This window comes from Agelaius tricolor, unplaced genomic scaffold (genome assembly GCF_023055355.1).
Source record: "Agelaius tricolor isolate 1412-34295 unplaced genomic scaffold, bAgeTri1.0.p SCAF_4, whole genome shotgun sequence".
Lineage (NCBI taxonomy): Eukaryota > Metazoa > Chordata > Aves > Passeriformes > Icteridae > Agelaius > Agelaius tricolor.
The window spans coordinates 30952530-30966408 of NW_027269264.1; the positions used below are offsets into that span (position 1 = coordinate 30952530).

General features: G+C 44.8%; 3 protein-coding genes across 6 annotated transcripts; 1 reads left to right on the plus strand and 2 right to left on the minus strand.

The window, feature by feature from the left end:
- Window positions 1–1189: 1189 nt before the first annotated feature.
- Window positions 1190–4331, minus strand: LOC139589058 (C-type lectin domain family 2 member B-like). Of its 2 annotated transcripts, XM_071425103.1 has the most exons (6): window positions 4146–4331; window positions 3378–3476; window positions 2921–3061; window positions 2327–2481; window positions 2000–2109; window positions 1190–1586 (listed from the first exon to the last, which is right to left on the minus strand). In XM_071425103.1, exons 1-6 carry the CDS (start codon window positions 4213–4215, stop codon window positions 1418–1420), a joined length of 744 nt encoding a protein of 247 aa, XP_071281204.1. In that variant the 5' UTR covers window positions 4216–4331; the 3' UTR covers window positions 1190–1417. The 2 variants fall into 2 exon arrangements, with proteins under 2 accessions (XP_071281204.1, XP_071281205.1); XM_071425104.1 differs by lacking the exon at window positions 2921–3061.
- A 2371-nt stretch (window positions 4332–6702) lies between these two features.
- LOC139589061 (C-type lectin domain family 2 member B-like) lies at window positions 6703–9700 on the plus strand. Its single transcript, XM_071425110.1, has 5 exons — window positions 6703–6760; window positions 7676–7774; window positions 8465–8637; window positions 8981–9087; window positions 9487–9700. Exons 1-5 carry the CDS (start codon window positions 6703–6705, stop codon window positions 9698–9700), a joined length of 651 nt encoding a protein of 216 aa, XP_071281211.1.
- Window positions 9701–10083: 383 nt separating this feature from the next.
- LOC139589059 (butyrophilin subfamily 2 member A2-like) lies at window positions 10084–12610 on the minus strand. 3 transcript variants are annotated; one of them, XM_071425105.1, is made up of 3 exons: window positions 12465–12610; window positions 11340–11442; window positions 10084–11013 (listed from the first exon to the last, which is right to left on the minus strand). In XM_071425105.1, the coding sequence occupies exons 2-3, from the start codon at window positions 11413–11415 to the stop codon at window positions 10505–10507; spliced, it is 585 nt and encodes a 194-aa protein (XP_071281206.1). In that variant the 5' UTR covers window positions 11416–11442; window positions 12465–12610; the 3' UTR covers window positions 10084–10504. The 3 variants fall into 3 exon arrangements, with proteins under 3 accessions (XP_071281206.1, XP_071281207.1, XP_071281208.1); XM_071425106.1 differs by having other exon boundaries at window positions 12459–12593; XM_071425107.1 differs by lacking the exon at window positions 12465–12610 and adding an exon at window positions 12309–12441.
- Window positions 12611–13879: the final 1269 nt, after the last annotated feature.

The following is a 13879-nucleotide window of genomic DNA, read 5'->3' on the forward strand; positions in this document are numbered from 1 at the left end:
ATAGAAGTAACATTTTCTTTCCTCCACTCTTCAGGAATCTTTCCCAGTTGACATGACATTTCGAGGTAATAAAGAGTGGACTTGCAGTGGCATCATGCAGCTTCCCCAGCACTTGTGGGTCCAACCTCTTATGCTTCATGAATTTATATATGTACAGTTTGTTGAGGCTCTCTTTAATATATTTTTCCTTTTGTGGAGGGTGAGGTATGTTCCAAACTTTCCTCTGTTTTCTGGGGCTTAGGATTCCTCAAGGACAGTTTTACCAGAAAACACGGAGGCAAAGAAGGTATTGAATATCTCAGACTTTTCCATGTTCTTTGTTATCAGCACCTCTACCCCATCCAGGAAGGGTTTACATTTTCCCTAGCTGTCCTTTTATTCCTTTTGCTATTTGCTACAACTACACATAGAACTCTCTTTTGTTACCCTTCATGTGCAGAAATGTTGCTAGATTCCTCTCCAGGCTGGCCCTGGCTTTCCTGGTGCTATCACAACAGCTCTGTATCCCTCCTGCACAATCTTTCCCAGCTTTCACTGTGTTTCCTTTTGAGTTCAGTAAGGAACATTGTCATTCTAGTCTCTAGCTGCCTTTCATTTCCTACTTGTTGGGATGGAGCTTGTTGATCTTGTAGGAGGTGATTCTTGAATATCAACCAAATCTCCCCTCCCCTTCCCAGAACTTCCTTTCCCGGAACTTCCCTTCCCTTCCCTCCAAATCCGGAGCTGAAGAAGTTTCCCTGCCTCTTGCACACTTCTCTACCATTTGAAGGAGATCAAAGAAAGGGAGGAATTTGGTAAAAACAACAAAACCAACCAAACAAAACCCCAACCCACAATCAAAATAACCTCAAAAACAAACAAATAAACAAAAACCAAAACAGAAAACCTCTCCAAAACAACCGCAACAAATAACCCTAAAACAACGACAACAACAACAACAACAAAACAACTCAGAATAAAAAGAAACCCCTCCAGATCCTCAAAACTTGAGCAAAACCCAGCTGCCTGCATCCACCCAGCTACCTGCATCAGTGTGCTGACAGTCAGCTGTGCTTGGAGAGATGCATACAGGTAATATCTGTCACTCACAAAAGCTTTTTTGAGTTGAAATTTGCAATGTTTATATATGAACTTTGCATGATGTGCCACTTGTGCTCTTGTCTGTGTTATTTCAATAAATTGAAGCAAACCAGTTTGATAAGCTTTTATTGATGCCACAGCTCTATCAACACTGTGCCTGAGACACAGGCCTTTCTGATCCTCCAGCTCAGGGGTTCATCTGTGCCCCCAAAACTGGTAAGAGGATTTGCAAACCCTGAAATCTCCTGCAAAGCTGTAACTGTGAGGATGGGGCTATTCCACCCCAAATATTGGCAGCAATTGTCTTGTGGGATGGGCATTCTGGGGTGTGTGTTTGTCAGATGGAGGCATCGCTTTTCTCTCCATCTTCTGCTGTCACAGAGCAGAGAAGGAAAGGCTTTTTTTTGCAAACCCACTTGTGTTCAGCATCACATCTTTTAACTTCAAAGTCCTTGGCTCTCAGTGTCCCACACCCTTCATCCATCTCGTGCAGAGAGGTGCCAAGCCTGTAAAACAAAAATTGTATTGCTGAAGAGGAGGAAACTCTCCAAATCTTGCAGAAAAGGAGATGTGGGGTGGGGTTGTTCTGCCCTTTTCCTGCACTGTCTCACTGTGCATGCATAATTTCTTGCTGGAGGATGACCAGATTTGAGGAGAGTTGCTGTACCTGCAGTAAGATCTACAAGGGGCATGTGTGGAGCACGAAAAGCTCCACACATTATTGCATGGGTCTGGTGGGAGCTGTGGGGTTACTGTGCTCCGGTACAGTTCCCCAACCTTTGTTCTACAGAACTTTGCTGGGGGGAATATGAGACTCTTGCATAAATTCCAACATCTTGGAGAGATGGGTCAGAGCATGAATTGGGTCTGGAATGGAGCAAAGCTGCTGTTTACACCAACAGACTGTGGATACACTCACATTTTGGGGTTGAAAGGTGTGTTGTCTACCCATTTCCACACCTTCTGATGTGACCTTAATCCAATCCAAACTGGTGGTGGGCTCTTGCCTGAAACAGTCTTGATGTGCTCCTGGAAAACAGAAGTGATCAGTTGCTCCCAAAATCTCTCTCTGGAGGTTTCATGGCAATCAAATTCACAGAGTAAATCTGACTCCCAAATTCATGAGACATGAATTTCCCCCATACTTTGTCCCCAAACCCTCCTGTTGATAGGCACTTTTTTCTTCCCTGCCCACCTAAAAATCAGGACTTTTGTGTCCTTTTTAAGCCTTCTTCTCCCTATTTACCTTTTCTTTCTTGTCCTGGAGCACCACCAACTGGGAGTCCTGGTTCTCACAGCTTTTCATGCCTTGAGTCCAGTTTCCCAATTCCTCAGAAAGCCAGTAGCATCTTTCCCCGTGAAGCTGCCAGTCCTGGGGACACAGCTTGCAGCCAGCGTAGGCTGAAGGGGAGAAAAAGCCATGAGACACTCTGAAGGGCTATCAGGTTATTCCCCAGCCACCAGCTAAAGGTACTGAAGGTACTCCATCCCACACCCCAGCTCTTTCCCCATTGCTGGGTTTTTCACATCGATGTGGTTTTACCAGCCACTGGAGAGAAGGAAGGTTACTGAGGCTGGGTGACCACAAGGACATTATTGGCTGGTGGAGGTGGAGGAAGAGTGGCAAGAAACCTCCTCCCTAGGGCTGATGCTGCTCCTCCATGGAGGAGGGATCAGCAAAAATTGCATGGAAAAGAGGATTCTTCCTTGCAAAACTCCTCTTTGCCAAATAACTCTTGTGGTCTCACAACCCCAAGGGTCTCTCTCCTTGCAGTAGAAGACCCCCACAAAAGTCTCACCTGAACATCTCCCAGCAGAGTCAGATTGAAAGGGGGATTACCTGTGGGGTTGTCCCCTTGGGGCTTGCAGAAATACCGCACCAGGGATGAAAACATGCACTGCTCCACTTGGTTCCTTCCCTGGATCCCAGTGCCTAGCTGTGGAACACTTGTCACCACTGGCTGTGGGAACCCCTGAAAAACTTGGAGCAGTAATCTGAGGTGAGAAGCTGCAGCCGTTTGGGGATAAAAACCACAAACCCTACAAAACCGGGTTTCATTTTCTTATACAGTTGCTTAAGCCAGCCTGAAAAACATGGCTTGTATTCTTCACCCTTGTTTGATAGCTATGGGTATAATCCAGGTTTACTCAGAATGGGCTTATTCTTGATGGGTGATGTCGCATCTCTACAGGACAACCTTGTCCCCTCCAAAGACTGAAATGCTGAAATAAACCCCAATTTCCCCTCCCTGGCTGCTCACTGGAGTGTGAGGTGTAGATAAGAGCTGGTTACTCACCCCGCACAGTCAGCACCACCACCAGGACCAGCAGGATGAGTTGCCCCAGCCCCCCGGCTATGAGAAGGAGCCTGTGCCACCATGGACAGACGGCAGGTGCTGAAAGAGGCCACATTTGCTTTAAAAAATGAAAGATGAAAATACTGGGGGTTTAGAGGGAAAAAAAAAAGCCCCTCTGTCAAGCTGGTGAGTTTGAGCAGAAGTTTACAGCTTCTTTGCTTCCTCCAAAGAAGTAAATCACCACTGATGTGGTCTAGGGTGAGGGTGGTTTCTCAGGTGGAGGAGGGGCTGCAGGAGCCTCAGGAGCATCCTTGGGCACCCAATGATGGATCTTGGGGGATGGGAAACCATTCTGAAATAGGCTTAATTTAGAGCTCCTGCTATAGCTGGGAGTTAATGAGACAAAGGTCACTCCAGCTCTCATCTCCACTAGGATTCCAGACAGGATCTCAGCAGCATTCCTTCCCACCCAGGTGTGTTGGCTCATGTTAGGTTTCTTGGCACCCATTTTGCCCCCCAGGTGAAGAGTCTCAGAAGCCAAATGGCTTCCAGATATCTGCCACCCTCTCTCATCCTTTCCTTTCTCTTATTCCCCCTCTTTTCAAGCCAGGATGCTACCTTAGAAGACATTTAACCCACAACAATGTTCTCCATGGTCTTGGAAACCTTAACATGGAGATGAAGCAAGCAAGCAAACCTAAAAGTAAACAAATCCAAAAATCTTCCCAAAATTTGAAACAAGCATTTTCTCCCCAAAATAGCAGTTACCACGATTCTTCTCAGCAGAAGAACTGTCCCCAGGATGCCTTAAATCAGCATAAACAATTTCCCCAGCCATGGTTGCTCAGAAGGTCCCAGAAGCAGCCCAAAAGTGACACTGTCCTCAGACAACCCCTTGCCTTGTGAACTACGCACTCACAGCTGCATCTGCTCCAGGAAATGGTATTGGCTACGGCTTTTATCTGCTTTTCAGTTTGTACATATGTACATTTATATATGTGTGTGTGTGTGTGTGTGTATTCTACACCCTTCCCTTGTAAATGGAAGTTGGTGAAGAGGGAATGGGTGTCCTGCAGCCAGGAAGAGGCGGCACACCTGGAGGTGTAGAAACATCTGTGGGTTTGGTGGTTGTGTTAAACATCTATGGAAGCAGAATTAATAAATAATCATTTCAAAAAGCCTTTAAATAAGGTTTTTGACTGTGAGGGGGTAGATCAGTGTGACCACAGGCAGGTGGGGAAGAGATAGGTGACATTTGGTGTTTCTTCCCCAGAGTATGGGCTGGGAGTGACTTGAAATGCCTTTTGCTCCATGTGACTTATTCTGCTGGTTTTGATATAGTATTTGGTCTCTGTTTTATCCTGGGGCAAAGAGATCCAATGTGGTCAAGGGTTGCTCAGCTCCTGCCCAGGATGAGGTAAGAATCTGGATTTCCTGCTGCCTGCCTGCTGCTAATGAATTTTATTTTGTTACTTTATTTTATTTTGACTTTTTCACCTGCAAGCCCATCCTCCCACTCCTGATGTATCCTTTTACACCATCTAGACCTGTGTTTCCTCCAGGTTTGGGAGTCTTTGACTTCTGCATGGAACAACCAACAATTTTCAGCCTACAGTAACCTTTCCCCCTCCCTTTTCTTAGGGTTTTTGGTGTAAAGCCCAGCTTTTAGTCAGTGCCACAATATCCCAAAGCAACACCTTTTTACAGAGGCAAAAATGATGTTTTTTTCCTCAGACACCCAAAAAAAAAAGGCACGCAAAATGTAGAAATTTGCCCCAATAGCTATCACCACACAGAAATAGGGTAAATAAGAAGATAAACCCAAAGGCCCCAGTAGGAAAAGCACCGTGTTATTTTATTTTGAAATTATTTTAAAATTTTTAGTTAAAGTAAAAGAAATACTTTTATTTTAAATTTGTGTTTATGTACTTTTTATTTTTGTTTTTTTTTATCGTCTCATGATTATTTTTAGTTTCTTCCCCCCCAGCCTTTTCTTTGTCACAGAAAGTTTTTGTGGTGAGCTGCTATCAGCCAGCCTTCCTGCCCTCTGCAAAGGCAGCTGCTCCAGTGGTGTGTGACCACTGATTACAAAAAACCCCGAAAAAATACAAAATAAATTAGGTTTTAGGGTAAAACCTGCAGCTGGGTAGCTTAATTGCAAGAACAATTATTTTTTTTTATATTTTTACAGTAAAAAACCTTATAAAATGTGCTGAAAGGAACTGTACTTCTCCCTTGTAGAATCCCCGAATGCTGTTCTGGGGTGCCCTGACATCCTGGAACAGAGTGATGTCTGGCCGTGTTTCCTCCAACTGCACACTAAAAAAAGCATTTTTGGACTGTCCATCTCCCTAGCTGAGAAAAATTTCCAGAAATGCTGGGAAAGAAGGTGAAGTGTTGCTGGGTGGAGCTGGAAGGGAACCCCTGGTTCTGCGGGTGGGCAGGTGGCCCTGGGCAGGCAGCCCCTTCTTCATTGCCCTCGAGGAGGCATGGGAAAATCCCTAAGAATACAATAAAATAAACCAAACCAACATTTTTTTAAAAATACTTTGTTTCTCTTCACAGGAGCAGGTTGTACCTCCGCACTGGGCTTGTTCCCGCAGAGCAGACACAGGTGACAGGGTTTGGGATGGCCTGGGGGCTGAGGGGAGGTGGTCTTAAATTTTGACTGGAAGAGAGAATTTCAGTTGCAGGGAGAAGTTTTTAATTGCAGGAGAAAATTTTAATTGAGGGGATTTTAATAGGGGAAGATTATTTTAAATGGGGGGAGAAAACTTTAATTTAGGAGAGAAAACTTTAGTAGAGAAAACCTTAATTTTGGAGAGAAAATATTAACTGAAAAGAAGATATTAATTGAGGGGAGAAGGTATTGATTGGGGGAAAAACTTTAATGGGGAGAAAAATTTACAGGGAGGAAAATTTAATTGCAGCAGAAAATTTTAACTGCAGGGAGAAAATGTTACCTGAGGAGACTTCAATTTTAATTTTTAAGATTTTAATAGGTGGGGAAAACTAATTTGGGATGAAAGTGTGATTGCAGAGAGAAAAATTGACATAGAGGGAGAAAATTTTAGCTGAGGGGAGAAAAGTATAACTAACCAGATAAAACTAATTAGGGGGAGAGGAAATTTTAATTGTAGGGACGAGATTTTAATTGTGTGGGAAAATTTCAGGTGGGGAGAAAAATTTAAATATGGTGCAGGGAGAAAATTTTAAATTGTGAGAAAATTTTAATTGAGCATGGAGAGCCTTTGTGACACCTCTGATAGATGAAACTTTGCTTGGCAGGTGAGGCAAGAGCACCTGTAGAGGTGGAATCCCAAAAATGGAGGAAATAAGAGTTTATTCCGGATTTTTGGGCATGGAAAGGAACAAGCGGGCAGGTAACTGTAAGGCAGTGAACTGTAGAATCACTGGGTTTGGGTTTTATTTTGATACTTCTGTATTTGAGAATCAAACCCAGCTGAAGTAAGGTTGTAGGGTAGAAAAAGCTTTTTCCCTTAAGGGAAAATTTTTGTCACTCAGCAGATAGAATTTTTGCTCTAAACAGACCAATTTCAGACACGATGGGTTATTCAAATTTAGCATTAAACTTTCCTGAGGCTCTTGAGTAACTGATTCTTTTCGGTATATTTTTTTACCCACAAATATTCCATTTTTTGGTTGATTTCCATTTGTTGATTTTAAATTTTTTTAATATATCTTTTTTTTTTTTTAATATTTGGCTTCTGACTTACTTTCTAATATTTTTTCCAGGAAGAAGAGGGGAGAGGAGGGTTTTTCCCATGACATTTGGTTCATATGATGGAAACAAAAAGGGAAAATCTTAAACAAAAAATGGGAGAAGTCCTACTGGATGAAAACACTAAGATTTTTGTATAAAACCCCTAGGAAAGAGAATTTTCTTTGCTCATGGTGAAGGAAAAGTGTATATTCTGGATCACAAGACACAGAAATGGAGGTCATGACCCAAAGTGTCTTAGTTTAGGTGGAGAAAAAACTCCACTGAACTTTAATAATGAGGTAAATCCCAGAAATTAAAGCAGATTTTTAATTATGGTACATTTCATGAGTTTGCATCTGGAGCTGGGGAGGAAACTGTTCCCCAAAGAGCTCCCATAAATAAAAAAATAGCTACTTTTGTTCCACGTGAAGAAGAATATTTGGTGTTTCTCACACAAAATGACCGCAAGTCCAGTGCCATTGTCACGAGGCCAACCCTTGATCCTGGCATGGCCCGTGGCGTGCTGCTGCCCTGGGAGCCCCTGCAGAGGCACTGAAGGTCTGTTCTCCTGCAGGTCACAGCATGGAGATGAAGCCAGAGGCACGTGTCGCCTGCCAGGTGATGCTGGCAGTGCTTTTCACAGCTCTGCTCATCACAGCCATCGCTTTTGCAGGTGAATGTCGAAGTTTTAGTCTCACAGGTAATGTCTCTGAGATATTTTGGCTTGTTGAACTTGTGACAGATTTATTTCCATGTTCCTGCGGAAGAAAAAGCCCACCCAAGTTGCTGTTCTCTCTGTGAGAAGGACATTTTCCAGCAGTCTTTCTACAGAAGAACAAACCCATCCCCATGGTGTGAGAACTGATGTCGTCAAGAAACCCTTAGAAAATCAACAGGAAGAGCCATTTCAGGAGTACAGTCACACAGAAGTATTTTTTTCAGAGAAGAAGGGGCCTGGAGATGTTGGCATGAGTCCCACCAAGTCAAGAAGTGTGCAGGAATAAGAGGACATTTTTCCTGTAATTTTCACTACTTTTGCATTAATGACAGAGAGCAACACCCAAGGCCATGTTTAGGGATAGGGCTACTCTGAAACTCCTCTTTAAAATGTGCTTTTTGAAGTCTGCCACCCTATTTTCTTCTTTGAAGGTGCAGCACCTGTATTTCTTATCCAACATCACAAGCTGGGCCATGATGAGCTTATTTTCTCACAGGATCTCTCCCAGTATCTTAATTTTTCTCTTCTCCTACAGTTGAGGAAGGTGAAGACTTTTGGAAGCCATGGGGTGGAGGATGATCTCTCCACCCCAGAGAGGAAAGGGGAAGGTGCTGCTTGTTAACATTGTTCTATTCTTAATGACAGTGCAAGCTTTTCAGCCTCATGCCCAGCCCTGCTTTCAGTGCCCCTTTGACTGGATCAGGTACCGAGGAAAATGCTACTATTTTTCTGAGGTTGAAGGGAACTGGACATACAGCCAGGACAACTGCTCAGCACTTGGTGCTTCCTTGGCCATGCTGGACAGCACGGAGGACTTGGTAAGGAGACATGAGGAGCTGCTTGGCATGGGGGGAAAAAAACAAAAGCGCTGTATTTGAAACCTTTTGGTTTCTGTGACTGCTCTTCCAGAATCTGTTTTGAAGATCTGGGGTGAGAATTTGGGGAAAAGGCCTTGAGGGTATGTCATCATGGGTCTCTTCAAATTCCTCACCAAAGCCAACTGCTGCAAGGACTGTAGGGATAAACTCCTGTTTCTAGATGACACTTTCTGATAGCAGATTGAAATGTTCAAGCCCCAAAGAAGCCCTAAAGCAGCATAAGCAACTGGCAAAATGGAGGGTTTTGGTTGGAAGAAGGTAAAAATCTTTCCCTCTCTTTCAGAGCTTTGTGATGAGGTACAAAGGCATCTCAGAGCATTGGATTGGCCTTTTGCGGGAGGATGAGGAGCAGCCATGGCTGTGGGTGAATCGCTCACCTCTATCTCACCTGTGAGTCCATGTTTTTCATTATTAAGGTGTTGGTTGGTGTTTCCTCAGCCGCAAAATGTGCATTTCTTCTTGTACTTGAAGTAAATCCAGAGGTAGCAATGGGACAATGTTTGGGAAGGGCAACATTGCATCTGGAACTGCTCTTTGTTTTCCCCTTTGACCTCAAAGATGGGAGTGGTATATTTGGTGAGAAAATCCTAAGTTTGGATTTTTATTTTAAGTTTGTTTCTCTCTTGCAAAGCTTTGGGTTTCATATTGGAAATAGATCAGTGTCAGTGTTTTGGCATGCTGGTGCCCATGAGGATGCCTGAGAACTGAAGCTGAGGGAGGCCTATGTGTTACTTTTCTCCTTTTTCCTGCTGCTCCATCTGAAATGGATTATGTCCTCTGTACTTCCAGGTTTCGGATCCATGGTAGTGGGCTCTGTGCTTACCTGGATGACAATGGGCTCAGCTCCTCCCACTGCAGCACTGAGAGGAGCTGGATTTGTAATAAACATGAGCTGCAGAGCTCAGGCAAGGGCAACAGGATGAGACGGCCTCCAAACCTCTGTGTCAGCTCCTTGGGTGCTGCAGGGAGGCCTTCTCACTCCCAGGTATCTGGTGCACCATAGGGACATGAAAGAAAATCTCAAAAAGATTTTGAAACCCCTGGGCAAGGAGTTAGGCGTTTCCAGAGGCCAACAAAGTGTTTCTGGGACAAGGCAGACTTTGGGGATCCACATGAGATAGTTCTTAAGAATCTGAGGGAGTGGGGTGGGGTGGAAGGGCAGCTCTGGGGGCTCTTTTTCGGTTTGGGGCAACTTGGTGATGGCCTGAATACAGATGCCTTCTACTTCTTAGAGAAAAAGAAATTTATTCTATCTGGAGCATATTTACATGCTAAGTACTTGGAAATCCATCTCAAGTGTAGGGAACAGCAGAGGAAAAGAGTGGGGACAGTGGATGTGAGCACATCCTTGTGATAACAAGGGGATTTAAATGATATAAAACAATAGTAAATGATAAGTTTTAATATGAGGAATAGCTGCTGGTATTAATACAAAGTCTGCAAAAATCAAGATTTTTAATTTTTGCTGGAAGCCCAGCCAATCATAGGCACTGAGGTCAGCAAAAGGAAACTTCCAGAGGAAGCTGTATTTGGGAGAAAAAAATGAAGATTTTAGCTCAAAACAAGCTCATGGAAGTCCAGCTCCTGTTAACAAGCTTTGCATGAATTTAACAACTTAAGATGAGCCGTGCTAAGCTCAGACCCAATATCATGGCACAACCCAAAACAGAGGCATCTAAGATGAAGGAAGGACCATGAACTGACTTAGAAATTACTCCAAGACTTGGAAAATTACAGTTGAGGAGCATCAACCAGCATTTCCAACCACTGTGATGCAACCAGCTTTTGGGAGGATCTTTTCAGGGCATCAGCCCTTGGGGGATAGTTTAATGGTTGAGAGGAGCACGCAAAAGTAGGGGAAGACTCTCTCCCCACTGAAGGAGGCAGGCAAAGTGAAGATGCGTTGGCGTCTGCTGACAGCGTAGAAAGACACCTGTCCCACCTCATAATCCAGGTAGACCCCAATCTCCCCATTGAGGAGTGGGACAGAGGTGTGGGAGGGAGCTGTGAGGGCAACGCAGAGCTCATCATACTTCTGCAAGCCCCAGATTTCAGTGTTGGGCTTGAAGAGGACCCGGCCTTTCCTCTGAACTGACTCACGGGCCACCCCCACGGCCCAGAAGCGCCCATTGGCCTCCACCTCCCAGTAGTGCCGGCCCGAGGTGAAGCCCTCGCTGCCCAGCATGCACGGGTCGGTGTCGAACCGGCCTGGACCCTCGGGCCACTGGCATCGAGGTCTGCCCCAGGTGGCTTCCTTGAGGTCCTCAGAGAGGATCACCTCTGGGCCCACTGTGGCTGGATCCAGGGTTACATCCACTGAAAAGCAAAACAGAGAATGAATCAGAAGCCAAATTTAAGCCTAGAGAAAATACACCCCCAAAATGCCTTCACTGGTGACTTTTCAAAGAGAAAGGGAGAGGAAGGGTGAGGCTGCAGATGTAAGTGTGAAGAGGTGGAAGTAGGAGATGGAGGATATATATCCAGTTGAGGCTGGAGATGGGAGAACAAAGAGATGGAGGTTGGAGATGGAGGCCCTAGGGAGACAGAAGGTGGAGCTGGAGAATCTCCAACCCCATTGAACATCTCAGCCCAGAAAACACAAGGAATGGGTACTTTGCTCCTTTCAAGCCGCCTCTGATTACCTTCAAACTGTTTGGCGGTGTGGTAGTCCAGGGCAAGGTCCCATGTGCATGGCCGTGGTTTGAGGAAGAAAGCCATTGCACCCTCAGAGTCCTTTCTTCCTGACTGGAGGCACAGAACAAGGAAAGAAAGGATAAAATCCAATTATTATCCTTCATCACTCTCTCAGCTTCTGCCCCTTTCTATGTAAAAAAATGTGTTTAAACCACTACATTTAATCAAAGTACTTCAAGAAAATAGCATTATTTTTATTCAACAGTTGCAACAGAGCTTGGTTCATTTATGGGAAGACCCTTGGAGATGGGTTAAATCAATTAATTCCCTAATTACTATGAAGGGAACATGAGTAGCACATTGGGATGAACCCATCTCCATTGTAGATATTATTATACCCCCAAATCTCCATTCCTTGAGCTGGCTGAAGGCTGAATCTATCCATCTTAAATCCATTTCTGCCTCCACCATTCATCAGTCAAATCTGACAAAGTTATTTGACTGAGGAAAGTCCCTAAAATTGAGATAAGCCACCTTCACCTCTCACATCCAGAGAAATCTTGTTAGAGGGGAAGTTTGCTATTGACCTTGGAGAAAATGTGTATGGGGGAGATAAGAGCTGGCACCAAATGGCTTCAAATTCATCCTCTGGAAGTCAGTGTAGGGTTTTGCACACAAACAAGGAATTGCCCACGCTAAAGGGCCCTGGGCATGAGTAGTAAAACCCCAAAATGATTGAATAAACCATGCTGTGACAGTTGAAAACAAACAGGTTGCTTATTTTCCATGTGTTTTTGTCTGCAAATCTGCAGATAAGGGGATTAAAGCAGCGGGTAATGAGTAAAAGTGAGAAAAAGGTGAGAAAATCACCCAAATGGAGATAAAATCAGGAGCCATGCTGTTTCTCATCCAAATTCCCTGGCTGGATTGTTACAGGGAGAAGTAAATTATAATCACGACCCTCCATTGCAAAATACCTTTAGATCCTGAGACCAATGCAAGGGTAAATCCCTTCCCTTCTTGAGTTCATGGGATGGGGAGGGGACTCAAAATCCCCTTTCTCCCCCCCCCCCCCAGACATCAGGGTGATGTAACCCCCCTATCGGCACTGGGATTTTCCCTCTTACTCAAACCTTCTTGGTGTTTTCCTTGCTGTCGCTGGTGCTGTATTCGGGTTCCTCCAGATGGTTTTCTTCTACTGGCTGCTTCTCCACTGAGTTTTTTCTTCTTGGGATTTTTTTCTTCCTCTCTCTGGCACAGGCTCAGCCAAAGCTCAGTCCTGTCTCAGCCTCTGCCAGCTTTTATCAGCCAAGAAGGGAGGAGCCCTCCAATCTCTTGCCTGCAGATGGGGCCATGACGTGCTTGGACACCTGCACCATCTGATTGCCCCTTTTTCCCCCATATCAGGGCCATTTATTTTCTCAACACAGGCACTGGGGAGGAAAGGGAGGAAAATTAAAGCACTGCAAAAAAACCCATTATTGCATGGCACCACAAGGGAAAAATCAGTTAAATTTTGCCCCCCTAGTTCCCCAAATCTGACTCTGGCCCCTTACACATGATGGAGGTGAACAAGGCAAAGTTGGAAGCAGCTTCCAGGTGAGGAATGTGACAGCAATGCCTGGAAATAAGACAAACTTGTGGATATAAAATTTGTTTAAAGACTACTTGTGGGTGATGACGTTTGCTTTTCCAGCTGGGGCAGCTTGTGCTGGGAACTGAACACAGGAACACCCAGGGGCGGTTCAAGGGCAGGCAGCTTCACCCCAGGCCACAGCCAACCCCCAGCACTCTTTTCTCCTTGCCAGGAGGGCAGCATGGCCACAGCAGCCACAGAAAACCCCTCTGCTGACACTGGCCAGAGCTTCATCTCTTGGTGCTGAAGGGACAAAAACCCCTCAGGAGGCAATGGGTGAGACACCACAGGCTGTGGTCATGAAGACTTCTGGAGGACCAGATGAAACCTGTGAGATCACCTTCCTGTGACCCATCAGTCCTTCCCCCTCTCTCTCCCCATGAAAAAAGGTGCAAAGTGAAAATATTTTAATTTGTTCTTGGGAAAGCAAAGCTCTAGTGCCTGCTCCTAGCTGTGGGAAAAACACAAAATTAGTTGATCCCTGCTTTCCAGGGAAGGCAATGAGGGGGCTTTTTTAGGGAGACTATTTGCTTTCCTCCCCTGAATAATGTAAGATTTTGAAGGCAGGATTATACAAACAAGCTGTTTGCTTCACTTGTGGGTTGTTTTGTTGTTTTTGTTTGTTTGTTTGGTTTTGGTTTGGTGGTTTTTTGTGTGTGTGTGTATTCAGGAGAAAATCCAGTCTCATGTGCAATCCTTAAGGAAGGTGTTGGCAGAATTTCTGGACTGGAGAGCAAGTGAAGAGAAGAGACACCAGGACTACCTGATACAGGTTATTCAGCAGTCTGAATGAGTCTTTGGGTATTTATTTTTCCCCAAGCCCCTCTTGAAGAAACAGGTGGGATCATATCCAAGAGGCATCCTGGCACCCTGTAAAGTCCTACATCCAGTTGGAGTGGTTGGTGCAGATCC

Coding starts and splice junctions, on each gene's coding strand:
- LOC139589061 (XM_071425110.1), top strand. CDS start 6,703: ATGGAGGAAATAAGAGTTTATTCCGGATTTTTGGGCATGGAAAGGAAC. Junction 6,761..7,675: donor GGAAAGGAACAAGCGGGCAG/GTAACTGTAAGG, acceptor GTTCTCCTGCAG/GTCACAGCATGGAGATGAAG. Junction 9,088..9,486: donor CGCTCACCTCTATCTCACCT/GTGAGTCCATGT, acceptor CTGTACTTCCAG/GTTTCGGATCCATGGTAGTG.
- LOC139589058 (XM_071425103.1), bottom strand. CDS start 4,215: ATGGCTGGGGAAATTGTTTATGCTGATTTAAGGCATCCTGGGGACAGT. Junction 3,477..4,145: donor TTCTGCTGAGAAGAATCGTG/GTAACTGCTATT, acceptor GGCCTCTTTCAG/CACCTGCCGTCTGTCCATGG. Junction 2,110..2,326: donor TCCAGGACAAGAAAGAAAAG/GTAAATAGGGAG, acceptor TCTGTTTTCCAG/GAGCACATCAAGACTGTTTC.
- LOC139589059 (XM_071425105.1), bottom strand. CDS start 11,415: ATGGCTTTCTTCCTCAAACCACGGCCATGCACATGGGACCTTGCCCTG. Junction 11,014..11,339: donor CACCGCCAAACAGTTTGAAG/GTAATCAGAGGC, acceptor TTTGCTTTTCAG/TGGATGTAACCCTGGATCCA.